Raw genomic sequence first — 26143 nt, 5'->3', positions numbered from 1 at the left:
GGAGCACCCAGGGCTAACTGGGGGGCACCCAGGATTATTAATTGGGGGGGGGGTACCCAGGACTAATTGGGAGCACCCAGGACTAATTGGGGGTACCCAGGGCTGCCTGGGGGGGTACTTAGGACTGATTGGGGGCACCCCAAGCTGGCTGGGTTGCCCAGGGCTAGTGCAAGGTACCTGGGGGGGGCTATAAGGGGACACCCCCCAAGGGCTAACTGGGGGGGGGTGCTCAGGACTGTTAGGGGGGGCACCCCGATGGGGGGGTGCCCAGGATTACCTGGGGACGATCCAATCTGTCTGGGGGTACCCAGGATTAGTGCGAGGTAGCTGGGGGGGGCGCCTAGGACCAACTGGGGGGGTCGCAGGACCAATTGGGGGGTACCAGGACCAATTGGGGGGGCACCAGGACTAATCGGGGGGGTACCCAGGACTAATTGGGGGGGCACCCAGGACTAATTAGGGGTACCAGGACTAATTGGGGGGGCACCCAGGACTAATGGGGGGGGGTACCAGGACTAATTGGGGGGGCACCCAGGACTAATTAGGGGTACCAGGACTAATTGGGGGGGCACCCAGGACTAATGGGGGGGGTACCAGGACTAATTGGGGGGGCACCCAGGACTAATTAGGGGTACCAGGACTAATTGGGGGGGCACCCAGGACTAATGGGGGGGGGTACCAGGACTAATTGGGGGGGCACCCAGGACTAATGGGGGGGGTACCAGGACTATTTGGGGGCACCCCAAGCCGGCTGGGGGCGCCCAGGGCTACGGCGAGGCCCCTGGGGGGACCCTGGGGAGGAGGTGGCACCCGGGGCTAACCGGGGGGGGGGGGCACCCAGCGCTACCGGGGGGGGGGTCCCCGCGGCCGGCGGGTCCGTGGCGCTGCGCCGCGCCGCTCCGCGCCGCCAGGTGCCGGTGCCGGTGCCGGTGCCGGTGGCGGCGGCGGCCGGGGGGGGCCGCTGTGCTGCATTGCGGGGCGGGCGGCCCGTCCCCGCCCGCCTCCGCCCGGCCCTCCCGGGAGGGGGGGGGGAAGAGCGGGGCTATCTGGGCTGGCCCCCGGCAGGAATGTCCCGATAATGTTATTTATAGCGGCGGCTCCGCTGCCCCCGCCCCGCTCCGCTCCCGGCCCGCCGCCGCCGCTCGCCCTCCCGCCGCCGCCCCGCGCAGGTGAGCGCCCCCCCCCCGGCAACGGGACGCGATCCGCCCCCCCCCCCCCCCCGGCAGGCAGCGAGGACACACGGGGACCGCTGCCACCCCCCCTCCGGGGTGGCCGCCACCTCCTGTGCCCCCCCTCCAGGGCTGCTCCCGCTGTGGGATTTTGGGGGGAGGGGGCATGCGTGGGGAGGGGGGGTCACCCGTGGGGGGTGCGCACCGGGAGTGGCACACGCTGGGGGGGGGAATTTGGGAGGGGGGGGGACACGCGGCGGTGACACGGTGACCCTGGCCCACGCTGTCACCCCGTGGGATTTTGGGTCCCAAGAAGAGTTTGGGTGCCCTTGGCGGGGAGGATGCTCCGGGGGCGCCCGGTGCCTGTGCTGCTCCCCCCGGCTGTAATGCTGGGGGGGGGGGGTGGATTTGGGGTGCCCGGGGGGGGTCCCGCGCGTTTCGGGGAAATATCGCAGCCGCCTGGCTTTGGTGAGATAATAACTGCTGGTCGTGGGGGAGCGAGCGGGGAGCGCTGCCGGGGTGTCCGGGACAGCAGCCCCGTGCGTGGCACGTTCCCGGGTGCTTTCGGGGCCCTGCATGGAGATTTGGGGGGTTTGGGTGCCCCCCGCCCCGGGGGCAGGAGCGGGGCTGAGCCCAGGCCTATTTATAGCCAGAAATGCGCGCGGCGTGTAGGCACGTGTGTGTGTGCCACGGCGGCATGGCTCGGTGACACCGGACAGCCCGGCTGGGACGGTGACGGTGGCGGTGACGGTGACGGCCAGCCCAGCCCTGGGCAGCCCGGAGCCCCGCTCCCGCTTGGCCCCGGGGGGCGAGCGTTGGGCATCGAGGTCCGGCGGAGCCGTGCCGTGCCGTGCCATCTGCTCCCGGCCCTGGTCGCACGCCCGCGGCGCTGCCGGTGGCTGCGGGGCCGTCCCTCTGTTGGCAGCGGGGCTAGAAAGGAAAAAAAAATGCCTGCTTTGGGAAAACGAAGCTGGGGAAAACCAAGCAGCCGGGGCGATGCTGAGCGTCAGCACCCCGGCACCCCAGGGTGCTTTGTTGGGGCGCTTCACTCCAGTGAATGGAGCCCGCTCCTGTGCCGGTGGCTGGCACTTGCATGCAGCCTGGGCGAGCAGGGAAGGGGCTTGGGGCGCGGCGGGACCCCCACATTCCACGCGGACACCGGGCACAGTGGGGGGACCTTGGCGGCGGCGGCGGCTCGGTGCCAGCCCCTGGCCGGGAAGTGCTGATTCACGGCGCCGAGCCGCGGCCGGGGAAGGCAGAGGGGTGCAGCCCGCAGGCTGGGTGCTCGCCGCCGGGGCTGCGGTGGTGGGACGCAAACCCCCGCGTGGAGCAGCCGCCGGTGGGCCCCTGCCGGGCGCCGTTGTTCTCCCGGCGGCACTGGTGCGGCAGAGGGAGATTTAAAGGCTCGGAGAGCGCCCGCGTCGCCAACGCGCGCTGTTGGCTCGCCCAGGGCCCCGCCGGAGGCTCAGAGGAGGAGGAGGATGCTCAATCCCCACTGCTGTTGCAGGCACAGAGACCGGGCACAGCTCGGCACACCCGCAGTTCCAGGGGGTTCCCAAAATTTGGGGTTCCCCATGGTTGGTTTTTTTTTTTTTCTGAGCCTGGTGCTGGCTGGCAGCGGCACAGAGCCAAGGGGTGCCGGGGGTGCAGTGTGGAGGGCTGCGTGCCCCGCTCTTGCACACCCCCATGTGCTCCTGCACACGCTTGTATTGCCCTGCATGTGCTCACAAACAACCTTGCATGCATCTGCTCGCACATGCACACTCTTGCACACTCCTGCATGTCCTTGCACTTGTGTGCACACTCTTGAATGCTTTGGCATGTTCCTGCATGTCCTTGCTCGCATCCGCGTGCTCTTGCGTGTGCGTGCTCACATGTGTGTACTCTTGCACGCTCTTACACGCTCTGGCGTGCTCTTGCACGTTCTTGCTAGCACGTGCTTGCTCTTGCACGCTCTGGCATGCCCTTGCTCGTGTGCGCACGCTCTGACATGCCCTTGCACACTCTTGTGTGCATGCCTGCCCCCGAGCCAAACTCCTGCCTGTGCTGCCGAGATTAGGGTGCAGAGAAAAGCGCCCAGCCCTGCCAGCCCCCGATAAAGGCCCCCCCGCCACGTACGGGTGTTTTCCCCCCTGCAGCCCTGGAGGTCATCCCTGTGCTCCCCAGTGTCCCTGCGCATCCCCACAGGCCCCAGGTTTGGAGGGGTCACCCTGGGGGGCTGCTCAGTCCCAGGGGTGCCCGGCTGGGCACACCCTATGAGGCAAGGAGGGTGCCAGGATTTTGGGGGGGTGCTGTTGGGAGAAGGGGGGGGTCTGAGCGAGTGCTGGAGGTGGCAGCCCTCAGCCTGGCTCTCTGCACCCTTCGGGGGCCCCAGGGCGGCTGCGCAGCCCCCCCCGCCTTCCCGGCAGCTGCTGGCAGGCATTTTTAGATACCGGCCTGTCCTATCTGCGTCTCAAATGTCCCCGGGGGCGGGTGTCCCCTCCCGGCCCCCCCCCCTCTGGCAGCTGTCGCCTGTTCTCCCCGTGAAGCCCCTCCCGGCGCAGGCGTGGGGCGGGTGCCCGCAGCCCCCGTGTCCCTTAGGGGTTGTCCATGGGGACACCACCCACGGGCGCTCTGGCACCCACATGGGGACGCAGCGGCGTGAGCCACCGCGGGGTGACAATGGCTGGGGGCGCCCTGAGCGCGTGGCACCTCCGTGCCCCGAAACACCTGGGGCATGGCGCTAAATCCCGTTGAGCCGATTAACCGGCAGGTCTTAGCCACAAATCCCGGTGCACGGTGGGGCGGCAATGCCCGTGCCCGCGTCCCCGCCACCCCACAGCGGCCCCTTCCCCACAGCCGACGGCCGCCCGGCCGCGGGACGCCGGGACCATGACCTCGGAGAACGACTACGACCACCTGGAGCTTCAGCAGTCCTACAGCCACTGGGACGCCTCTGACGATGAGCTGGACAACGACAACAGCTCCGCGCGCCTCTTCGAGCGCTCCCGCATCAAAGCCCTGGCAGGTGCGGGGATGGTTTTTGGGGTCCCCGTGGTCCCCACCGGCATGGCGTGGGGTTGTCCCCGGTGCCACCGTGCCCGCTGTCATTGCAGACGAGCGGGAGGCGGTGCAGAAGAAGACCTTCACCAAGTGGGTGAACTTGCACTTGGCTTGCGTCACCTGCCGCATCTCGGACCTTTACCTGGACCTCCGGGACGGGCGGATGCTCATCAAGCTGCTGGAGGTGCTGTCCAAAGAGATGCTGGTACGAGTCCCCTCTGGCTAGGGAACCCGCCACCCGTGCCGTGCCATGCGCTGCTGCCTCCAGTGCTGCACCACAGCTAGCAGCAGGCCGGGGTGGGGATGGTGGAGGGGCGTCCCTGGGCAGGGCAGGGGGTGCCCAGGGGTGAGGGCAGGGTGCTGAGCGCTGTCACGCCCCAGCCCAAGCCCACCAAGGGCCGGATGCGGATCCACTGCCTGGAGAACGTGGACAAGGCGCTGCAGTTCCTGAAGGAGAAGCAGGTGCACCTGGAGAACATGGGCTCCCACGACATCGTGGACGGCAACCACCGCCTCATCCTCGGCCTCATCTGGACCATCATCCTGCGCTTCCAGGTGGGCCGGGCGGCACCCATGGGACCGGCACCCAAACGGGAGCTGTCCTCCGCCGCCGTCCTCTGACAGCCCGGGCTGTCCTTCTGTCCCCCAGGTCCAGGATGTCATCAAGGAGATGAAGGAAGGTCCAGAGACGCGCTCCCCCCGGGACGCGCTGCTGCTCTGGTGCCAGATGAAGACAGCGGGGTAGGTGGTGGGACCCTCGCCCCCCGCCCTGGGGTCCAGGGGTGCGCAGAGGCTGACGGTGAGGTGTCCCCATTGCAGCTACCCCCACGTGAACATCACCAACTTCACCTCCAGCTGGAAGGACGGGCTGGCCTTCAACGCCCTCATCCACAAGCACAGGTATGCGGTGCGGTGGCCAGCACTGGGGCAGCAGTGGCATGGCAGCGTCACCATGTCCCATGTCCTCCTCTGTCCCCAGGCCCGAGCTGTTTGAGTTCAAAACCCTGACCAAGTCAAACGCCCGGCACAACCTGGAGCATGCGTTCAGCGTGGCAGAGCGGCACCTGGGTATCACCCCACTCCTCGACCCCGAAGGTGAGGCCGCTGCCAACTCCCTGCCTCAGTTTCCCCCCCGGGATGTGCCCATGGAAGGACAGAGGTGTCCTACTCTGGGTGGGACAAGGACATGGGTGGCACTCAAGGGTGCTGCAGCAGCTGGGTCAGGGCTGACGCCTCTCTCATACTTGCAGATGTGTTCACGGAGAACCCTGACGAGAAGTCCATCATCACCTACGTGGTGGCCTTCTACCACTACTTCTCCGAGATGAAGAAGCTGGAGGTGAAGGGCAGGCGGCTGGGCAAGGTGAGGACGATGTCGGGGCTGGGGGAGCTGCCGGGGTGCCCCGCGCTCACCGCCAGCCCCGCCGCAGGTCATTGAGCACGCCAAGGAGACGGAGCGGATGATCGAGGGCTACGGGGGGCTGGCCTCCGACCTGCTCACCTGGATCGAGCAGACCATCATCTCCCTCAACAGCCGCAGCTTCGCCAACTCGCTGGCCGGGGTGCAGCACCAGCTGCAAGCCTTCAGCACCTACCGCACGGTGGAGAAGCCCCCTAAGTAAGCGTCCCCCCGGCTCCCTGCCCGCAGCGAGCGCCCATGGGTGCCCCGGGCTGAGCTCTCTGCGGGTCAGGTTTCAGGAGAAGGGCAACCTGGAGGTGCTGCTCTTCACCATCCAGTCACGGATGCGAGCCAACAACCAGCGCGTCTACACCCCACATGAGGGGCGCCTGGTCTGTGACATCAACCGGGTATGGGGACCCTCTGGCTGTGCCCCATGGGGGGACATGTGGCTGCTCCCGGGATGCCTGGGGACTTGGGGGCAGCTTTTCCACCAGTACCCCAGGGGCTTTTCCCCTTAGGTTGTCCTGGGGCAGGTTGGGTCCGTCTTGGGGCAGGTTGGGTCCGTCTTGGGGCAGGTTGGGTCCATCCCATCCCAGGGCATGTTGGGTTTCTCCATCGATGCTCCCCCACCCTTGGAGCACATTGGGGTTCACCAGCAGAGCGAGATGGCGCCGGTGGGACGTGGCACATGTGTCCCACCCCATCCGGCGCTACCTTTTGCCAGGCATGGGAGCAGCTGGAGAAAGCGGAGCACGAGCGGGAGCTGGCGCTGCGCAACGAGCTCATCCGGCAGGAGAAGCTGGAGCAGCTGGCGCGGCGCTTCGACCTGAAGGCGGCCATGCGGGAGGCCTGGCTGAGTGAGAACCAGCGCCTGGTGGCACAGGTGGGCTGCGGGGCACCCACCGCGGGGACGGGGACACCCCGAAGTTGCCTCACCACCAGCTTTGCTCCCGGCAGGATAACTTCGGCCAGGACCTGCCGGCGGTGGAGGCAGCCAAGAAGAAGCACGAGGCCATCGAGACGGACACGGCCGCCTACAAGGAGCGGGTGCAGGCCATCGAGGCGGTGGCGAAGGAGCTGGAGGCAGAGGGCTACCACGACATCAAGCGCATCAAGGGGCGCAAGGACAACATCCTGCGACTCTGGGAGCAGCTCCAGGAGCTGCTGCGTGCCCGGCGTCAGCGCCTCGAGATGAACCTCACCCTGCAGCACCTCTTCCAGGAGATGCTGCACAGCATCGACTGGATGGACGAGGTCAAGGTGAGCTGCGGATGCGGGAGGTTTGGCATCACCTTGGGCTGATGCCACCATGGGTTGGGTGCTTTGGTCCCACCAGGCAGGGGGTCAGCGGGACTTCTTGGGGAGGCAGAAAATCGTTATGGGGTGTTTGGGTGCTGGAGAGGGATGATGTGGCCACCGTCAATACGTTATGCTGGGACGTGATGAATGCAACGCCCAGGAGATGCATCCATCCCCTGGTGCATGCATCGCTCAAGTGATGACAGAGCTGGCAGCGGTGCTGGGTGCCCACCACCTGCTTGGAGCCTGCAGGTGACACCTGGGTCTTCCGCAGGCGCAGCTGGCATCGCCCGAATCCGGGAAGCACCTCCTGGAGGTGGAGGAGCTGCTGGAGACCCACCGGCTGCTGGAAGGTGACATGGCTCTGCAGGCGGAGAAGGCGCGGGCTGTCAGCGCTGCTGCCCTCCGCTTCGCCGACGCTGAGGGTAGGTGTGCTGCTCCAGCGGGCTGGGGGTGCTCCAGGGGTTGGGTGCTCCAGGGGGGATGCACTGGGGTTGGATGCTCCAGGAGTCTCCAAGGGGTTGGGGTCTCCAAGGGGTTGGGGGCACTCCAGGGGTTGGGGTCTCCAAGGGTTCCCAAAGATAGGTCGCTCTAAGGGTAGGGTTGCTCCAAGGGTTGGGTGCTTCAGGGGTCTCCAAGGGGTTGGGGGCACTCCAGCGGTTGGGGACTCCAAGGGTCTCCAAGGATAGGGTTGCTACAAGGGTAGGGTCACTCCAAGGGCCCCCAAGGAGTTGGAGGCTCCAAGCGTCTGCAAAGGTAGAGCCGCTCCAGGGTTGGGTACCCCAAGGATCTCCAAGGGTTGGGCTGCTCCAAGGGCTGTGCTGCTTCGAGGCTCTCCAAAAGGAGGATCGCTCCAAGGGTAGGGTCACTCCAGGAAGCCACAATGCATCCCGGGACCCCTCTGATGCCCACCCCCATGTCTCCCTGGCCAGGCTACCGCCCCTGCGACCCCAAAGTGATCCGGGACCGCGTGAGCCACCTGGAGCTGTGCCGGCGGGAGCTGCAGGCACTGGCGGCGAGGCGCAAAGCCCTGCTGGAGCAATCCCGGGCGCTCTGGCAGTGCCTGCGGGAGCTGGACGAGGCAGAGGACTGGATCAAGGAGCAGGAGCAGATCTGCTCCGCGCTGGATTACGGCAAGGACCTGGCGGGTGTGCTGCTGCTGCAGCGCCGCCACGCCGCCTTGGAGGCCGAGCTGGAGGCCCGGGGTGCCCGGCTGGAGCGGGCGCTGGTGGCAGCCGAGCGGTTGGCGGCTGCAGGGCGCGAGGCCGGGCATCTGCGGGACCGGGCGGCCACTGTTCGGGCGCTCTGGGGCCAACTGCAGGAGCTGGTGGCTTTCCGCCGGCGTGGGCTGCGGGACGCTGAGGGCTTCTTCCAGTTCCAGGCAGAGGCCGAGGAGCTGGCGGAGGTGCTGGCGGATGCCCGGCGGCGGGCGGCCAGCGAGGAGCTGGGCCACGACGAAGCCCGCACCCAGGCGCTGCTGCGGGAGCACCAGGAGCTGCTGGAGGAGCTGGTGGCCGCCCGGCAGCTCCTGGAGCGCTTGGGCCACCAAGCAGAGGGCTTCCCCCCGGAGCTGCAGGCTGGCCCCGAGGCGCAGAGCCGGCTGGCAGCACTGCGGGCGCTGCACGCCGAGGTGGTTGGGCTGGCCGAGCTGCGTAGCCGCCGGCTGCAGGATGCCCTGGACCTCTACACTGTTTTTGGGGAAAGCGAAGCCTGCCATCTCTGGATGGCCTCCAAGGAGCGGTGGCTGGAGAAGCTGGAGGTGCCCGATGCGCTGGAGGACCTGGACGTGGTGCAGCACAGGTAGGGAGGTGCCACCACCCGTTGCCGCGAGCTCTGGCCCGTTCTCAGCCCGTTGCCACGAGGTCTGGCCCGTTCTCAGCCTGGACACCCCGCAGGCTGGATGGGCTGGAGCAGGAGATGGCCGGCGTGGCTCCCCAAATCGACGCCGTCAACCGCGCAGCCGACGGTCTGCTGGAGAGCGGGCACCCACGCAGCCCCCAGGTGCGGCAGTGCCAGCAGCAGCTCAACGAGAGGTACGTCCCCGAGTGGCGGGGGGGCCGTGCCCCGACGTGCCCCCCACCCTGATCCCCGTGGCTGTGCAGGTGGGGCCATTTTCGGGAGCTGGTGTCCCGGCGGCGCGCGGCGGTGGGCTCGGCGCTCAGCCTGCTCAACTACCGGCTGGAGTGCGAGGAGACCCGCTCCTGGCTGCTGGGCAAGACGCGGGTGGTGGAGTCCACACGGGACCTCGGCCGCGACCTGGCCGGCGTCCTGGCCACCCAGCGCAAGCTGTACGGCATCGAGCGTGAGCTGGCGGCCGCCGAGAGCCGCCTGGCCGCCCTGCGCCCCCAGGCTGGCCGCCTGGCCGAGGAGCGCCCCGAACTGGCCGAGGACGTGGCGGGGCGGCTGGCGGCGGCTCAAGATGCCATGGACGGGCTGCAGGATGCCCTGCGGGACCGGGCGGCCATGCTGGGGGAAGCCGGGCAGCTGCAGAGCTTCCTGCAGGACCTGGATGACTTCCAAGCGTGGCTGTTCGGGGCGCAGAAAGCTGTGGCGGCCACCGACGAGGTGCCGGTGTCGGTGGCCGAGGCGGAGGAGCTGCTGCAGCGGCACGCGGCCGCCCGTCAGGACGCCGAGGGCCATGCGGCCGCCTTTGAGGCGCTGGTGGAGGCGGGCGAGCGGGTGACGAGGGGCCAGGAGGACCCCGAGTACGAGCAGCTGCGGGAGCGGCTGCGGGGCGTGGAGGCGGGCTGGGGCGCCCTGCGCAAGATGTGGGACGCCCGGCAGCACTTCCTCGCCCAGTGCCTGGGCTTCCAGGAGTTCCTGCGTGATGCCAAGCAGGCAGAGATCCTCCTCACCAACCAGGTGGGTGCGCAGACGTGGCCACCAGTGGGGGAGAGGACCTGGGGCATGGTGGTGCCATGCGTGGCCGGCTCCTGGGTTTGGGGAAGGCTCCCACATTCTGTGAGAGACCCTGACAGGGTGGGTCCGTTAAGCAAACCAGGCACAGCACCCATCCCCGTGGTGGGAGAGGGCTGGTAGCTTCCCAGAAAGGGTGCTGAGCCCCCGTGCCCCACAGGAGTACACGCTGGCCCACCTGGAGCTGCCCACCACGCTGGAGGGCTCGGTGGCCGCCCTGCGCCGCTTCGAGGACTTCCACGCCAGCATGGAGAGCAGTGCTGAGAAGGTCCCCAGCGTGGTGGCCAGCGGCACCAAGCTGGTGGCTGAGGGCAACATCTTCTCCGAGAAGATCACCGAGAAGTGCCAGGCCCTCCAGGAGCGGTGAGCTGGGCGAGGGGCTCCGTGGGCACCCCCGTGGGTGGGGTGGCAGGGGGGTGATGCCGCCTGTCCCCCCACCAGGCACCAAGCGATCGTGGCCAAGGCTCAGGAGGCGGCGGGCTTGCTGCAGGACAACCACGAGCTGCAGAGCTTCCTGCAGAGCTGCCGAGAGGTAGGCGAACGGCACAGCCAGCGGCACCGTGGGGTGCCCTGGGCCGAGCCATGACGCCCTCGCCTGCAGCTCACCGCCTGGGTGGAGGAGAAGATGCTGACGGCGCAGGACACGTCCTACGGGGAAGCCCGTGGTCTCCACGGCAAGTGGCAGAAGCACCAGGCCTTCATGGCCGAGCTGGCGGCCAACCGGGGCTGGATGGAGAAGATCGAAGAGGTGGGTCCTGGCAAGGGAGGACGGCCAGCCCCCAGCGTGGGGACACGGCTGCCGCTGACCACGCTGACGTGCCGCAGGAGGGGATGGAGCTGGCGAGACGCAAGCCGCAGTACGGCGCCGTGGTGGGACGGCGCCTGGGCGAGCTGCGGGCGCTGTGGGACGGGCTGCACGCCGCCGCCGAGGAGAAGGGCCGGCAGCTCTTCGAGGCCAACCGCGCCGAGCTGTGCGCCCAGAGCTACGGCGACCTGGAGTGCTGGCTGGGGCAGGCGGAGGGCGAGCTGCGCGCCGCCGAGCGGGCCGAGGACCTCACCAGTGCCAACCTGCTGCTCAAGAGGCTGACGGTGGGCAGCGGGCGTGCAGTCGGGGGGCGTCATAAGACGGTGTTGTGGGCGGTGTGGTTGGGTCCTCACGGCTCTCCCCCTCCAGCGGCTGGAGGAGCAAGTGGGAGCGCGGCAGGAGGAGCTGGCGGAACTGGTGGCCCCGCTTGCCGGGGCTGCGCCAGAGCCTGATGGACAGGAGCAGAGGCTCCAGCAGCGCTTCCTCGAGCTGCTGGAGCCACTGGGGAGGAGGAGGAGGGAGCTGGAGACCTCCAAGGCCATGTACCAGCTGGCACGTGACCTGGAGGATGAGACGGTGAGCACCACAGCGGCAGTGGGGGCTGCGGTGCCGGGGGGCGCAGGACACTCAGTGGGTGCTGTCGCCTGCAGCTGTGGGTGCAGGAGAGGATGCCACGGGCCAGGTCGACGGACCACGGCACTGACCTGCAGAGTGTGCAGCGCCTGGCCAAGAGGAACGAGGTGAGTCCGTGCCATGGCGGCACCCACCACCCCACCTGGGGATGCCAGGTGCCGCCTCCCCTCATCCTGATCCCCTGACCCCATGGCAGACCCTGCAGAAGGAGCTGCAGGGCCATGCTCCCCGGCTGGCCGAGGTGCTGGCGCGTGGCGAGGCGGCAGCCAAAGGACCGTGCCCGGAGCTGGCGGAGCGGGCGCAGGAGCTGAAGGTGCTGTGGGAGGCTCTGCGGGAGGAGGTGGCCGCACGGCAGCGGAGGCTGCAGGAGGCCGGCGAGGCTCAGCAGTACTACCTGGATGCCGGGGAGGCCGAGGCGTGGGTCAGCGAGCAGGAGCTCTTCATGGGGGATGAGGAGAAGCCGAAGGTGAGGGTGGCCCCGCGTTGTGTGCCTGTGTCTCTCAGGGCCTCTGTGCTGTGCCGTGTCCTGCCGTGCCATCCTGTGCCATTACACGCCATCCCATGCCAAGCCTTGCTGTGCCATTACACGCCATCTCACGGCCTCTCATGCTGTGCCATTGCATGATGTGTGTCACATCCCATGTTACTACATGCCATCCTATGCCACGTTGTGCCATGCTGTTGCGTGCCATCCATCCCGTGCCATGTTGTGCCGTCCTGCACCATGCCGTGCCATTGCACACTGTCCCGTGCCATCCCGTGCCATCCCGTGCCATCCCGTGCCATCCCGTGCCATGCTGTGCCATGCTGTGCCATGCTCTGCCTGTGCACACCATCTCATGGTATGTCACACCGTGCCATTGCATGCCATCCATCCAAAGCTGTTTCATGCAGGCTATTGCGTGCATCCATGCAGTGCCGTTACATGGCATACTGTGCCATGCCATTACACATTGTCCCGTGCCACACCATGCCATTACAGGTCATCTCATGCCATTACAAGTCCTCTCATGCCATCCAAAGTCATCCCATGCCATGCCATGCTCTGCCATACAGTCCATCCCATGTTGTGGCACCCAATGCTATGCCTTTACGATGCCGTCTCACGGTGTACCACGGCATCCCGTGCCATGCCATTCCACACCATCCTGTCCCCTGCCATTATGTGCCATCCTGTGCCATTCCCCACCATCCTATCTCACACCTTTACACACTATCCCATGCCACTGCACACCCTCCTATGTCATGCCATGCCATTGCACGACATAGGAGGGTGTGCAGTGCTGAGCTCACCGCTGCTCCCTGCTGCAACGGAGGGAGGCAGGACGCCCTGGCAGGGTGGGCAGTGGGGCTGGACCCCAATCCCTGTTCTGCGGCCGTGCCTCGCGCTGACATTTCGTGGTGCCATCCCTGCTGCAGGACGAGGAAAGTGGGTTGGTGATGCTGAAGAGACACGTGCGGCAGCAGCGCTCCATTGAGGACTACGGCCAAACCATCAAGGAGCTGGCGGGGAGGGCGCAGCAGCTGCTCTCCGCCGGCCACCCCGAGGGGTAAGTGCCACCGCGCGTGTCCCAACCCTGGGGGAGCCCCATGCCTGCAGTGCCCGGGTGGGTAGAACAGCGGTTTGGTGGCATTTGCTGCCCGGCATGGCATTGCCCGGCAGTGGTGGAGGGACGTGGGGAGCACATCTATGGGGGGTTCTCCCCAAAACCCCCCCAAGGCATGGCAAAACCCTCGGGTTTGGGTACGAACTGGGGTGTCTGTGTGCCCGGGGCCGCGCAGGGAGCAGATCATCCGGCTGCAGGGCCAGGTGGACAAGCACTACGCGGGGCTGAAGGAGACGGCCGAGGAGCGCCGGCGGCGCCTGGAGAACATGTGCCACCTCTTCCAGCTGAAGCGCGAGGTGGAGGACCTGGAGCAGTGGATCGCAGAGCGCGACGTGGCCGCCTCCTCCCAGGAGATGGGGCAGGACTTGGACCATGTCACGGTGAGCCCGCTGGCACGGGCCTAACGGTGACGGTGATGTTGGGGTGCTTTTGGGTGGCGTGAACAGGTCTCTTCCTCCCCACCCCAGCTGCTGCGGGAGAAGTTTCGGGAGTTTGCGCGGGAAACGGGCAGCGTGGGGCAGGAGCGCGTGGACCGGGTCAACCTGGCCATCGAGGACCTCATCGACGCGGGGCACACCGAGGCCGCCACCATGGCCGAGTGGAAGGACGGGCTGAACGAGAGCTGGGCCGACCTCCTGGAGCTCATCGACACCCGCATGCAGCTGCTGGCCGCCTCCCACGACCTACACAAGTACTTCTATGACGGCGCTGAGCTGCTGGCCCTCATCGCCGCCCGCCACCAGGAGCTGCCCCAGGACCTGGGCGACGACTCGGGCTCGGTGGAGGCTTTCCACCGCATGCACAGCGCCTTCGAGCGCGACCTCCAGCTGCTGGAGACGCAGGTGCAGCAGTTTCGGGAGGCGGCGGCGCGGCTGCAGACCGCCTACGCCGGCGAGAAGGCGGCCAGCATCCAGCAGCTGGAGCAGGAGGTGGCGCGGGCGCTGCGGGCACTGCTGGAGGCATGCAGCGGGCGCCGGGCGCGCCTGGTGGACACGGCGGACAAGTTCCGCTTCTTCAGCATGGCGCGCGACCTGCTCTCCTGGATGGAGAGCACCACGCGGCAGATCCAGACGCAGGAGAAGCCCAGGTAGGAGCGGAAGGGTCAGGGCGCCGTGCCTCTGCCCGCCGGCATGGTGCCGAGCCCCGTGTCTCCACTCCCCCCCCTCTGCCCCCAGGGACGTCTCCTCGGTGGAGCTGCTCATGACGTACCACCAGGGCATCCGCGCCGAGATGGACGCGCGCAGTAAGAGCTTCGCCGCCTGCGTTGAGCTGGGCAAGAAGCTGCTGCAGCGCAAGCACCAGGAGTCACCCGAGGTGGGGACAGCCCCTGGATGGAAGGGGAGGGTGGGCGGTGGGGATGGACCCCCCCCCCGGTGACAGCCACCCCTTGCAGATCAAGGCGAAGCTGATGGAGCTGCTGGACAAGAGGAAGGTCATGATGGAGCTGTGGCAGCAGCGCTGGGACCGGCTGCGGCTGTGTAAGTGTGATGACGGCCGGGTTGGAGAGCAGGGGGGGTGTCTGGGTCTGGTGGGACCCCCCAGGCAGCTGCTGAGCGCTCTGCCCCCGCTGCCCGCAGTGCTGGAGGTGTGCCAGTTCTCCAGGGACGCCTCGGTGGCCGAGTCGTGGCTGGTGGCACAGGAGCCCTACCTGGCCAGCAGCGACTACGGGCAGACGGTGGACGGGGTGGAGAAGCTGCTCAAGCGGCATGAAGCCTTCGAGAAGTCCACGGCCACCTGGGAGGAACGCATCGCCGCCCTGAGGAAGCTGACGACGGTGAGGAAAGCTCAGGTGGCACCGTGGGTGGTGGTGGGGGGACACGGCTGGGTGTCCCCTCCCCAACACCTGCATCCCCTTCCCCGGCAGCTGGAGCTCCTGGGCGGGCGGACGCTGCGGGAGGAGGAGGTGACACACGACGCCGCTCCCGAATATCGCCTGGATCTGGATGCTGAGCTGGAGGCAGGGTAAGGGGTGCGGGCACCGTGTCCCCAGGTGGCCGCCTGCAGGCAGAGTTTCCCCCCGGGCTGCCCCCGGCGGCGATTTTGGGGGCGCCCCGATGCCCACCTCCGTCCTTGGGGATGCTGAGCACCTCCCTCCCGCAGGCTGGAGGAAGAGGATGAGAAGAGGAAAGGGGTGACGCCGCAGGACACCTCTCCGCCTGCCACCGATGGGCTCCAACCGGTCAGTTCTGGCTTTTAGCTTTCTCCTTCCCCGGCACCAGGAATGTCCCCCCCGCATGGCCCCGCCACACCGACCGCTGCCCCTGGACGCGCCCGCGCCGACAGCTCCCGGCCCCGCTCCCTTCGCTCTCCCTCCCGTCCCGCATCAGGGACGGCCGCGACCCCGCACCTCCAGCCCTCGAGTTGTTCCTCGCGCTGAGTTGAATAAATGTTGAATGACCCCTGAAACTCCGGGCGGGCCCGAGGGCAGCGCCTTCCCCTGTGCCACAGCGCGTGTCCCCATGGCGGCCGGCGGCTGGGAGCCCCGGGGTGAGGCTGGGGACGGCGGAGGCTGGCACCTGCGGGTGTGTGGGGCAGAGACGGAGCCGGCCACCCTGAATGAGGCAGGTCCCCAGCGGCGTTTGTCCCAGGAGACACCTGCAAGTCACAGGGACGCCGCACGGCCACCGCCACCTGGCACCCGGCTGTCCCAGCGCTGGGAGCGGAGCTGGCTCTGTCCTGGCACGGAGGGGACAGCCAGCTCCTTGGGGACACGGCGACACAGCAGTGGTGCTGCTGGATGGACGGATGTGCCTGTATCAGCTCTCTGGCTCGTGTCCCCAGGGGCATCGCTGCCCCCATGGGGATGCCACCCTGCGAGGCATCGTCACCCCAAGGGGCATCGCTGATCTGCAAGGCGTTGTCACCCTGCGAGGCACCGTCACCCTGTGGTGCACCATCACCCCCTGGGGGTGTCACCGTGCAAGGCATCGTCATCCTATGGGGCATCGCCACCCTATGGGACATTGCCACCCTGTGGAGCTGTCATCCTGCAAGGCGTCGTCGCCCCTTGGGGTATCGCTACCCTACAAGGCATTGTCACCCTATGGGGCATCGTCACCCCATGGGGGTCACCCTGCAGGACATCGTCACCCCACAGGGTATTGCCCCCCTCTGGCATCGTCACCTCGTGCTCGCTGCCACCCTCTGTGCTCCTCCTGCCTGCCTGGGGACAGGATTTGCTTTCTGGTTGTTCTGCCTGCTCGGGGACAGCACCCCCTTCTGTCTCTCCTGCCTGCTTGGGGACATCTTCTGGCTCCTTGGGGACAAGATCGCTTTTCTGGGGACAGGATCCCCAACTTTCTGCTGGGGGACAAGATCACTTCTGCTGCTCGGGGACATGGGCATCTTCCGGCTCCTTGGGGACAGGGTCCCCCTCTGCCTGCTTGGGGACAAGACTGCTTTCTGCCAGCTTGGGGACACAATCCTCCTCTGCCTGCCTCCTTGGGGACACGGTCACCTTCTGGCTGCTTGGGGACAGCCTCCTTCCTCCTGTCCACCTCGGTGGGGCACACCGCAGGAGCTCCACGTGGCCCCAGCTCGTTTCTGCCACCGCCACCACGGGGCTGGGACCGTCCCCACACGAAGGACGAAGGGGCTGTGGCATCGCCGCGTTCTGCACCCAGCCATGCCCCTGCCCAAAGCCTCACCCCGGGCATCCCATCTGCCGCGCACCGCTGTCCCTGAGCCCTGTTTTGGGGGACATTCAGGGGTCCCCACACCATGCTGAGCCCCGGCTGCTGCTCCCAGCAGCTCCCAGTGGCCACCAGCTTCGCCGTGCAGCGCCGCTGTCACCAAGCACTGGGGAGCGACTGCTCCTGGCATTGGCATTTGGGTTCTGTGTGTCCCCATGGGGGGACACCACCGGTGCCACCATGCCCGGGGGCAGCACAGAGGGGAGGGGAGGGCACCCCGGGGACGTGGCTTGGCGAAGCAGGGAGGTGACAGCGGGTGACACCCACGGGGATGGGCTGTGACGTGGCTGTTGCTTCGTGGCAGCCGGCCCAGGGCGAGGAGGAGCCGGCAACGGTGCCACGGGAGGAGGTGGCCACGCTGCCCGCCCAGCCGGCCCGCGTCCAGCTTGAGGGCTACCTGGGACGCAAGCACGACCTGGAAGCAGCCACCAAGCGTGCGTCCAACAGGTAGGCACGGCACGGCGGCCACCCCCGGTGGGCAGGGAGCACGGTGGCAGCCCAGCGGTGACGGGGCTGCCTGCAGGTCGTGGAGCACGCGGTACTGTGTGCTGCGGGGCGGCGAGCTCGCCTTCTTCAAGGACGCCAAGAGCCGGGCGCTGGGGGTGCCCTGCCAGGGCGAGGAGCCCCTGGGGCTGCGCGACGCACGCTGCCAGGTGGCCGCCGGCTACAAGAAGAAGAAGCACGTCTTCACGCTCAGGTACGGCGTGGGTACAGCGCCGGTACAGCATGGGTACGGCGCAGCACGGCACGGGTACGGTGTGGGTACAGCATGGGTACGGCGCAGCATGGCACGAGTACGGCATGGTATGGGTATGGGGATGGCACAGCTTGGGGCAGCGGGTGTCTCACCGCCCTGTGCTCTGACCCCAGGCTCAGCAACGGCAGCGAGTGGCTCTTCCACGGCAAGGATGAGGTGAGGGGTGCCCTGGGGGCCATAGGGTGGCCAGGGGGACGCAGGGTGGCCAGGGGACATTGGGGTGGCCAAAGGTACCCAAGGGGACGGAGGATGGCCAGTGGTGCTCAGGGGAGAAGGGGCGACCAGGGGCCACTGTGGTGGCCAGGGAAAGTGGTGGGGGCCAGAGGTCCCCAAGGGGAACGCTGGGGTGGCCAGAGGTGCCCAAGAGGACAGAAGATGGTTAGTGGTACCCAGAGTGATGTTGGGTGGCCAGAGGTGCCCAGCAGGGACACGGGCAGCCATGGGATGTTGGGATGGCCAGTGGTGCTCAGGGAGATGCAGGGTGGCCAGGGGGACACTGGGGCTGCCAGGGGTGGCCAGGAGCCACGGGGGTGGCCAGAGGTGCCGGACGGGACAAAGGATGACCAGCGGTGCTCAGAGGGACGCAGGGCGCCCAAGGGGACACGGGGTGGCCAGAGGTGCCCAGGGGGCCACTGTGGGTCTGGTGCTCCCGGGACGAGCCGTGGGGCACCCGGCAGGGGCCAGGGGGTGCCGACCGCCCCGTGCCCCCCCAGGAGGAGATGCAGACGTGGCTGCAGGGGCTGCATGCGGCCATCACCTCCTGCCAGACCCTGCCGGCCAAGGCGCGCAGCCTGCCCCCACCCCGCGCCCCCCCCGAGCCCGGCCCGCCCCGGCGGGACAAGGAGAAGCGCTTCAGCTTCTTCCCCAAGAAGAAATAAATCGGGGGGGGCGGGGGGGGGCAGCACCGCACCCACACCGCGGCACGCACGTGTATATATATATATATGTATATATATATATGTTTATATTTATATATATATACATATGTTTCCATGCTTAAGGGCATGCACGCACCCTGGTGTCGGTGCACGCACGTCTATGCACACGCGTGCGCACGTGCCCCCCCTCCCCCGTGGCACACACCTGCGTGCGTGTTTGCACACGCGTGGCCCCGCATGCATGCACGTGCACCCACCCCACACGGGCGCATCCCGGCCCCCCCCCCATCCCCTTTTCTAAGCCATAAGCCCCCCACCAGCGTGTCCCCCCCCCCCCGGCCCCACGGGCACCAACCAAAGAGCGCGCCCCCCCCCCCCCAAGCTTGTCCCCTTGCTGCGGGTGGGGGTCCCGGTGCTGTTGGGGCCCCCCCTGCACCCCCACGGCCGGACCGAGCGTCCCTGGGGGGGAGCGCACGGGTGGGTGGGCGGAGAGGAAATTTGGGTTCGGTTTGGGTTTTTCTTTTTGTAATAAAGATGTCAAAGCAAGGCGGGCCCAGGGCTGTGCACTGGGGGGCCCTTCTGGCAGGCAGGGTGGGGGCCAGGGGGAGTCCCATCTCCTGGTGGTCCACAGGGTCGCCCTTCTCCTGGGCGTGAAAGGTGGTTGTGGGGTCCTGCTTCCTCCGGGCGACCTGGAGGGTCCCTGGGGTGCCCCTTCTTCTTGGGGTCCAGAGTTGCCCATCTCCTGGTGGCCCGGGGGTGCTCCATCTCCTGGGCCAGCTGCGCTCCATCGGGTGCACACCTCCTTGGGGCCCATGGGGGGGCTCTTTCTTTCAGGTGAGCTGTGAGTCCACGGGGTGCCCCTTGTCCTGGGTGAGCTGGGGGGGTCCGTGAGGTGCCCCATCTCCTGGTGGTCCATGGGGTGTCCCTTCTGGTGGTCCATGGGGTGCCCCATCTCTCAGTAGTCCACAGGGTGCCCCATCTCCCGGGGATCCATGGCGTGTCCCTTCTCCTGGTGGTCTACGGGTGCCCCATCTCCTGGTGGTCCATAGCGTGTCCCATCTCCTGGTGGTCCATGGGGTGTCCCATCTCCTGGGGATCCACGGCGTGTTCCTTCTCCTGGTGGTCCACGGGTGCCCCATCTCCTGGTGGTCCATGGGGTGCCCCATCTCTCAGTAGCCCACAGGGTGCCCCATCCCCTGGTGGTCCATGGGGTGCCCCATCTCTCAGTAGTCCACAGTAGTCCATCTCCTGGGGATCCATGGTGCATCCCTTCTCCTGGTAGTCCTTGGGTGCCCCATCTCCTGGGGATCCACAGGGCGCCCCATCTCCCGGCTGCCCCCCCCCTAGCTGGCGGCGTCGAGGGTCTGAAACTTCTGCCGCAGGTCCCTGACGAGGCCGTGCCGGGGGGGCTCGGGGGGCTCACCCTGCCCAGGGGGGCAGCGCCGCCGGTACTCCTCGGAAGCCTGGTAGGCTTTGCAGCGCTCCACCACCGCCTTCAGGCAGATCTTCTCGCGGGTGGTGGGCGAGCGGATCTGCACGTAGGCGGGGGGCTCGGTGGCAGCAGGGGGGGGCAGCCTCTCCAGCACCACCACCCGCTGCCCCCCGGGACCCAGGGGCGCTTGTGCCGTCACCCACAGCCCACCGAGCTGCTGGTGGTGATGGTAGCCGCCACCACCACCGCCGCCCCCACCACGCCGTGGGTCGGGGGTCCCCACACCCGCCTCAGCGCTGCGGCTGCGGCCCCCACCCCGCTCCTTGGCCGCCGGCCGCCCCCCACGTCCCGGCCCCTCGGGTGCCGAGCGGCTGCGGGTCACCGGCGGTGGCCGCGGGGCGCCGAAACGGGCGCGCAGCTCCCGCACGTCCGGCCAGGAGAAGGGCTCGGTGCCGCCACCGCCGGGGCTGGGCGGGCTGCGGGGGGCACTGACCACCATGGGGGCGACGGCATCCCGTGGGGACACGGGCGGCTTCGGCAAACCTGGAGGAAAAGAAAGCGGGGTGAGAGCGGGGCGGTGGCGGGGGGACGGTGCCCGTGGTCCCCCCCACCCCACCGTGTCCCACCTGGGGTGCTGGTGTGGGTGGCACCGTCCCCCAGCGGCACGCCGGCGCGGCGGCGGCGGCTCTTGATGCGCAGGCTGTACTGGCGGGCCAGCTGGTACACCCTGGTGGCGGGGCGCCCGGGGGGGCTCCCAAGTGCCAGGACCCCCGGGGGGTCCCCGGCGCCAACGTCCCCCTCCTCCAGGATGAGCAGCGGCTCGGCAGGAGGCTCCAGCCCGTTCTCCTGGCACGCAGGGGATGCTCCATCCACCGCCGGCACACGCTCCAGAGGCGTTTTGGGGCTCACCGGCTCCGGAGGCGTTTTGGGGCTCACTGGCTCTGGGGGTGTTTTGGGGCTCACCGGCTCCGGAGGCATTTTGGGGCTCACTGGCTCCGGGGGTGTTTTGGGGCTTCCTGGCTCCGGGGGGGGCCAGCTGTTGATTCTGGAGACCGAGGTCCTCACCAACCCCTTGGGGATGTAGGAGAGGCTCTCACGGCGCTTGATGCTGAAGCCGGCGTCCTGGTGCTCGGCGTTGTCGTAGTAGCTCCGGATCTTGCGCAGCAGCAGCAGGTCCTGGGTGGAGAGGAGCGAGCGGCGCCGGGGGCCTGGGGGGGGCTCCGGGGATGGTGGTGGGCTGCGGGGCGCCCCGCTTTCCGGAGGGGGGCCGTCGAGGCTGAGGGTGCTGCCGCTGCGCCCCTCCAGCGCCAGGCTGCCGCGGCGCGACAGGCTGCTGCCGAAGCGCTCGGCGATGACGCTGGCCTGGTCCAGCACCGAGGGGGGCAGGATGCTGCCCTCCCCGTGGCCTTCCTCCTCCTCCTCCTCCTCGCTGCTCAACGCCCGCGGGTCCTCCCCGGTGCCCACCTCCGGGTGCGGCTCGGTGTCACCCTCCCCATCAGGCAGCCCCGGTGGGGGGGTTCCCGATGGGGAGGGGGGCGCGGGGGTCTCCAGCCCCTCGCCGAGCTCCCCGGTGCGCAGCGGGGACACCGGTGACGCCGGGGTGGCGGTGACCTCGCGGCGCCACTCGCAGCTCCCTGCCGGGGTCCCCTGGCGAGAGCAAAGTTTGGGGGGCCGTGCCCCCACCCTCTCAGCACAGCAGAACTTGGATTGGTGTGCGGTGCCCTACGGCACTTATGGGGTGCCCCACAAGTGACACGGGGTGCCACAGGTAGCAGGGGAGGGGGTGGGGGTCCAGTGCGGGTACCTGCTCCTCCTGGGGCTCCTCCGCCACGTCCCCGTTCTTGTCCCCATCCCCATCCTGCTCCTCCTGGCTGTCCTTGCCCAAAGCCTCCTCTTCTTCCTCCTCCTCCTCCTCCTCCTCCTCTACGACACCCCCAGCTGCAGCCCAGGTCCTGGGGGGCTGTGGGGGCTCCCCTGCCTCCAGGAGGGTCCCCTCACTGCCTGCGTGCTGGGGGGGGACACGAGGGCTCAGCGCCTCCATGGGGGGCAGCCCCACACCACCCCATGCCCTGGCCTTACCTTGAGCCCTGCCAGCCACGTGTGTGTGGGGGGAGAAGAGCAGAGGTGAGCGTGGGGGGGGGCAGCACCCCAAAATTGCCCCCCCCCACCCAATGGCAACCCCCAGCCGCTCACCGTGCTCACCCAGCTGCCGCAGGATCTGCTTGGTGGGCTCTGCGGGGAGACACACGGGGGTGTCACAGCAGGGTGGTGGCATCATCCCCGTGCTCCCCCCCCCCCAAAAAAAAATATACCCCAACCCCGGTCCCCATCCGCACCCGACTGCCGGCGCCCCGCGTGCCCCTGCAGCCGGTCCGGCAGCGTCTCGGCGCGGTCGCGGCGCTGGAAGGGCTCTGCGGGGCGGCGTGGGGGGGACACAGGCGTCAGCAAAGCACCGTCCCCACGGGGGGGACACGGTGTCACGGGGAGGGGCTCACCCGACTGCCGGCGGCCGTGGCGCGGCTGGTCCAGCGGCTGGCAGGAGCGGCTCCTGTGCAGGCGCTCGGGGCTGTAGCGGGGCAGGCGCGGGGGGTCTGCGGGCACAGGGGGGTGACAAGGGGGTGCAGGGATGAGGGAGGGGGGCGCAGGGATGCGGAAAGGGGGTGCAGGGACGGGGGCACTCACGGAACAAGTCCATCTCCAGGATGGCTTCCTTGGCCTGGCGCAGAGAGAGGCGGTTGGTGACCGGGGAGAGGTGGTGGTCCCAAGGGGGTGCCACCCCCCCACCCGAAAATAAAATTAAAAAAGGCATGGGGACAACGCCGGGGTGTCCTCACCTTCTGGGGGACGATGGCGTGGTGGTTCTCCAGGATGAGCCGCTTGATGTGGTGGGTCCAGACGCGCTTCTCCTCCACGCTCTTGGCCTAAGGGGGTGGTGTGGTGGTGGTGGGAGCGGGCGGGGGTCCCCCATGCCCCCCCACCCCCACCCCGCAGCACCCTACCTGCAGGCCGTACTGCTGCTTGATGTGCTTGTAGTGAGCCACACTGAAGCAGAGCGAGTCCCGCGTGCTCTCGATCAGCATCAGCGAGGAGCACTGCGCGGAGACGCCGTCAGCCCTGCGGTACCCCCCCGGGACCCCCCCTCCCACCGGGGCGAGCACCCACCGGGATGTGGTTCTTGTAGACGTAGTGGTCCCCGCGGCGCTTGGTGATGAGGAGGAGCTTGTCGAAGAGGAAGACGGCACGCTCGCTGCGCGCCCGCTGCACGCGGAAGGTGCCTTCCAGCACCAGCTCCCCGTAGCTGGTCAGGTCCGGCCCCTTCCACTGCAGCAGCAGCGACTGGATCTCCTGCGAGGGACGCGGGGACAGCAGTGTCACCGCAGCCGCTGCCCGGCCCCGCCACCGCCGTGCCCCCCCCCAACCCCCCGTGGCCCACCTGCTGGCGGATGGCGTGCTCGTGCTTGCGCTTCATGTCATTGATGTACCAGGCTACGCAGGTCATGGTGTCGATGGCCTCCACCACCACCTCGTAGTCGTCCCCCGACTTGCGCTCAAAGTGCTTGGCGATCTCCTGCGGGCACGGGGAGCACGCCGTGGCACCGAGACGCGCCGTGCCATGAGCTCCCACCGTGCCAGGTGCACGGGCTGTGCCACGGATACGCGCCGTGCCGGGTACCCGTGCCGTGCCATGCCCTGCGCTGTGCCAAGTGCCCACACCATGCCACGAGCTCCCACCACGCCGGGTGCCTGGGCTGTGCCATGGATGTGTGCCATGCCGGGTACCCGTGCTGTGCCCCACACTGTGCCACGCAGTCCCAACCACGCTGGGTGTACATTCCATGCTGTGTACCTGTGCCACGCCGTGCCACGCTGTGCCGGCTCACCTGGAGCAGCAGGTGGTACTTGAGGATCCTCTGGACGGGCTTCAGCAGGTAGGCGCCCAGCGGCAGCGCGTGCCGCATCTGCTCCTGGCACTCGCGGAAGAACCGGGCCTGCTGCTTGCTCCTCATGCACTCGCTCAGCGCCGCCACTGAGCTGGGGGGGGGGCACAGCACCAGGGGGTGCTCAGCCCCACGGCGCCCAGCCCCACAGCACCCCGTAGCGCCCAGCCCCACGGTGCCCGCTCACTTGGGGTAGTTGTTGCAGTACTGCGTGTAGATGTCGAACTCCTGGCTCTGCGGGTGGTGGGGGCACGGTGAGAGCCCGGCACGGCCCCCGCCGCATGCCCCCCGCCCCGGCGCCACGTCCCCTTACCCGTGTCACGAAGCAGACGGCCACGGCCACCGGGTCGCAGGCGCAGCTCTCCAGGCTCTGCAGCAGGTTGCTGGGCGGAAGGGACGGATGGGGGTTGACCAGAGCCCCCCCGCCACATCACGGGGAGGGGACAGTGCCGCCACGGGTGCCGCTCACCTGCTGAGCTCGTAGATGTCCTCGATGTTCCCGAAAAGCGCGCTGACCTGCTCTGGCCGCAGCGGTGGCTCCTCGGCGTCGATGATCTTCCCCAGGTAGCCCTGTGCGTGCACGCAGCGGCTGCTCAGCACCACCCGAGGGACTGAGCCCCCGCCGCCACGTCCCCGCGGTGCCCTCACCTCCACGATGCCGCGCAGGTCGCGGGCGTAGGTGCGCTCCGACTCCACGATCTCCAGCAGCACGCGCTGCAGGTACGAGGGCTCCTCGCCCGGGGGCCGCACGCCCCGCGGACCCGGCCGCCCCCCCGGGGCCGCGTTGTTGTTGCTGTTGCCCAGCCAGGGCTCCTCGCCGTCGCACGCCGCCTCCTCCTCCTCCTCCTCCATGCTGCGGGCGGGACCCGGCACCTCGCCGAGGGCAGGGCGCTGCGGGCAGGCGGGCACCGGCATCCCCGGGGTCTGGGGGCGAGCGGCGCCGTCAGGGGGTGCGGTGGAGACCCCGGGGTGACCCGGTGGCCCAACGGTGCCGTCGGGCACCTCGCCGGAGAGCTCGGTGCCGGGTCACCCTGCCCGCACCGGCTGCTCTCCCACCGCGGCCCCGGTGCCACCGAGCCGTCCGGGGGCACCGCGGCAGCGGGGCAGGAAGCGTGCCGAAACGGCGAGGGCCGCGGCTCCCGGCGGAAGGACGGTGCCGGCAGACGGCGGGCGACCTTGAGCCGGGCCACGTGCCGGTGGCGGGGCCACCCGGACCCCCCCTGCCCGGCTCCCGGTAGCGGTGTGGGGGGGGAACGGGACCCGAACCGGTCCAGCCGGTTCCCTCCGGCTCCTCCCGCGCCCGCCGTGCCGCATGGCCGCATCCTGCCGCCGCCGCCCTCCACGGGCAAACGGGGAGCCCCCCAAAACCCAGCACCGTGCCCTCCGCACCTCCCCGGGGCAGCTGGCACGGCCACGGGGCAGCCGTCGCTCGAGGCAGATTTGGGGTTCGGGGCCCCCCAAGCCCACCAAATGCCCCACGGCCACCATCGCCCGCCCCCGGCCGCCGTAATCCGCTCAGCGCCGGGATTACGGCGCGGGGCCAGCGTCACGGGGGGGTTATCCTGCCCCCCCCATCCCCGGTGTCGCCAAAGCCTCGGCGCCGAGATTAACCCCGACCTTAGCGGGGGCTGCGCCCCGCAACCCACGGGGCTGAGCTGGGTACCCCCAGCCGGGCCCCAAAACGCCGGTTCCCAAACGTCCCCCAGTGCCCGCCGGGAGGGGGAAACTGAGGCAGGGGGAAAATCCTGCGTGGGAGCCGGGCACGGCCCACGGCGCGTTCCCAGGCCTGTGGCCGGCCGGAGGCGGGAGAACCCGCCGGAGCCATATAAGGGCAGGCGCTTTCACCATTTCCAGGCTTTTTCCAGGATTCCGCCGGCCCCACAGACGCGGGGCACCGGCGGGGCCGCACAGCGGGTCCCCGTCCCCGCAGGACTCCCCGTCACCCCCATCCCCACAGGGACCCGCGGATCCCTCTCCCATGGGACCCACGGCGCCGGGCACCCCACGACCCACGGTCCCCAGCCCCACGGGACCCCACAGCTCCTGCCCCACGGGGACCCACGGCGCCGGGCACCCTGGGGTCCACGATCCCCAGCCCCACAGGGACCCACGGTGCCTGGGACCCACGGACCCCAACCCCACGGGGACCCACGGTACCGGGCACCCCAAACACCCACAGACCCCAACCCCACGGGGACCCACGGTACCGGGCACCCCGAGGACCCACGGACCCCAGCCCCACGGGGACCCACAGCACCGGGCACCCCGGAACCCAGGCACCGCAGAGCCCCACGGGGCGAGTACCCCAAGACCCCAGCACCCCAGCACCCCAAGACCCCAGCACCCCAAGACCCCAGGCCCCCATCCCACCGCCCCCACGGGGACCCCCGGCGCCGCGCCCCCCGGCCGCACTCACTCACCGCGCTCCGCCGCCGCCGCCGCCCCGTCCCGGCCGTGCCCGCAGGAAGCGGCGGGCGAGCCCCGGGGGCGGGGACAGCAGCAGCGCCCCGCCCGGCCCCGGCACCCCGGGGTGCGGCACCCGCGGGGGGGGGGGGGGGGAAGTGGGGGGGGGC

General features: G+C 68.9%; 2 protein-coding genes across 7 annotated transcripts; one reads left to right on the top strand and one right to left on the bottom strand.

The window, feature by feature from the left end:
- Positions 1-1000: 1000 nt before the first annotated feature.
- SPTB (spectrin beta, erythrocytic) lies at positions 1001-18744 on the top strand. 6 transcript variants are annotated; one of them, XM_083836895.1, is made up of 36 exons: positions 1004-1169; positions 4008-4176; positions 4265-4416; positions 4593-4766; positions 4861-4952; positions 5031-5111; positions 5191-5306; positions 5462-5574; positions 5642-5829; positions 5903-6020; positions 6338-6496; positions 6571-6873; positions 7187-7337; positions 7845-8712; positions 8808-8945; positions 9015-9774; positions 9989-10191; positions 10270-10360; positions 10430-10576; positions 10654-10917; positions 11003-11209; positions 11284-11373; positions 11463-11732; positions 12686-12816; positions 13049-13253; positions 13341-13960; positions 14049-14187; positions 14267-14351; positions 14451-14647; positions 14738-14835; positions 14974-15052; positions 15655-15971; positions 16870-17012; positions 17089-17262; positions 17436-17478; positions 18036-18744. In XM_083836895.1, the coding sequence occupies exons 2-36, from the start codon at positions 4041-4043 to the stop codon at positions 18499-18501; spliced, it is 7518 nt and encodes a 2505-aa protein (XP_083693021.1). In that variant the 5' UTR covers positions 1004-1169; positions 4008-4040; the 3' UTR covers positions 18502-18744. The 6 variants fall into 6 exon arrangements, with proteins under 6 accessions (XP_083693019.1, XP_083693020.1, XP_083693021.1 ...); XM_083836896.1 differs by having other exon boundaries at positions 16870-17262; positions 18036-18318; XM_083836897.1 differs by lacking the exon at positions 15655-15971 and having other exon boundaries at positions 1005-1169.
- A 150-nt stretch (positions 18745-18894) lies between these two features.
- On the bottom strand, positions 18895-26115 carry PLEKHG3 (pleckstrin homology and RhoGEF domain containing G3). The gene is made up of 17 exons (XM_083840282.1): positions 25991-26115; positions 24219-24494; positions 24040-24140; positions 23884-23953; positions 23758-23804; positions 23514-23664; positions 23066-23200; positions 22795-22977; positions 22632-22724; positions 22467-22553; positions 22315-22348; positions 22128-22223; positions 21969-22043; positions 21812-21864; positions 21437-21640; positions 20259-21279; positions 18895-20175 (listed from the first exon to the last, which is right to left on the bottom strand). Exons 2-17 carry the CDS (start codon positions 24483-24485, stop codon positions 19544-19546), a joined length of 3249 nt encoding a protein of 1082 aa, XP_083696408.1. The 5' UTR covers positions 24486-24494; positions 25991-26115; the 3' UTR covers positions 18895-19543.
- Positions 26116-26143: the final 28 nt, after the last annotated feature.

Source organism: Anser anser (genome assembly GCF_964211835.1).
Source record: "Anser anser genome assembly, chromosome: 5".
Classification (NCBI taxonomy): domain Eukaryota; kingdom Metazoa; phylum Chordata; class Aves; order Anseriformes; family Anatidae; genus Anser; species Anser anser.
This window is presented reverse-complemented; position numbering and strand designations above follow the sequence as displayed.

Coding starts and splice junctions, on each gene's coding strand:
- SPTB (XM_083836893.1), top strand. CDS start 4,041: ATGACCTCGGAGAACGACTACGACCACCTGGAGCTTCAGCAGTCCTAC. Junction 4,417..4,592: donor TGCTGTCCAAAGAGATGCTG/GTACGAGTCCCC, acceptor GTCACGCCCCAG/CCCAAGCCCACCAAGGGCCG. Junction 11,210..11,283: donor GTGACCTGGAGGATGAGACG/GTGAGCACCACA, acceptor TGTCGCCTGCAG/CTGTGGGTGCAGGAGAGGAT.
- PLEKHG3 (XM_083840282.1), bottom strand. CDS start 24,485: ATGCCGGTGCCCGCCTGCCCGCAGCGCCCTGCCCTCGGCGAGGTGCCG. Junction 22,554..22,631: donor AGCAGCAGTACGGCCTGCAG/GTAGGGTGCTGC, acceptor CCACCCCCTTAG/GCCAAGAGCGTGGAGGAGAA. Junction 20,176..20,258: donor CACCCACACCAGCACCCCAG/GTGGGACACGGT, acceptor CTTTTCCTCCAG/GTTTGCCGAAGCCGCCCGTG.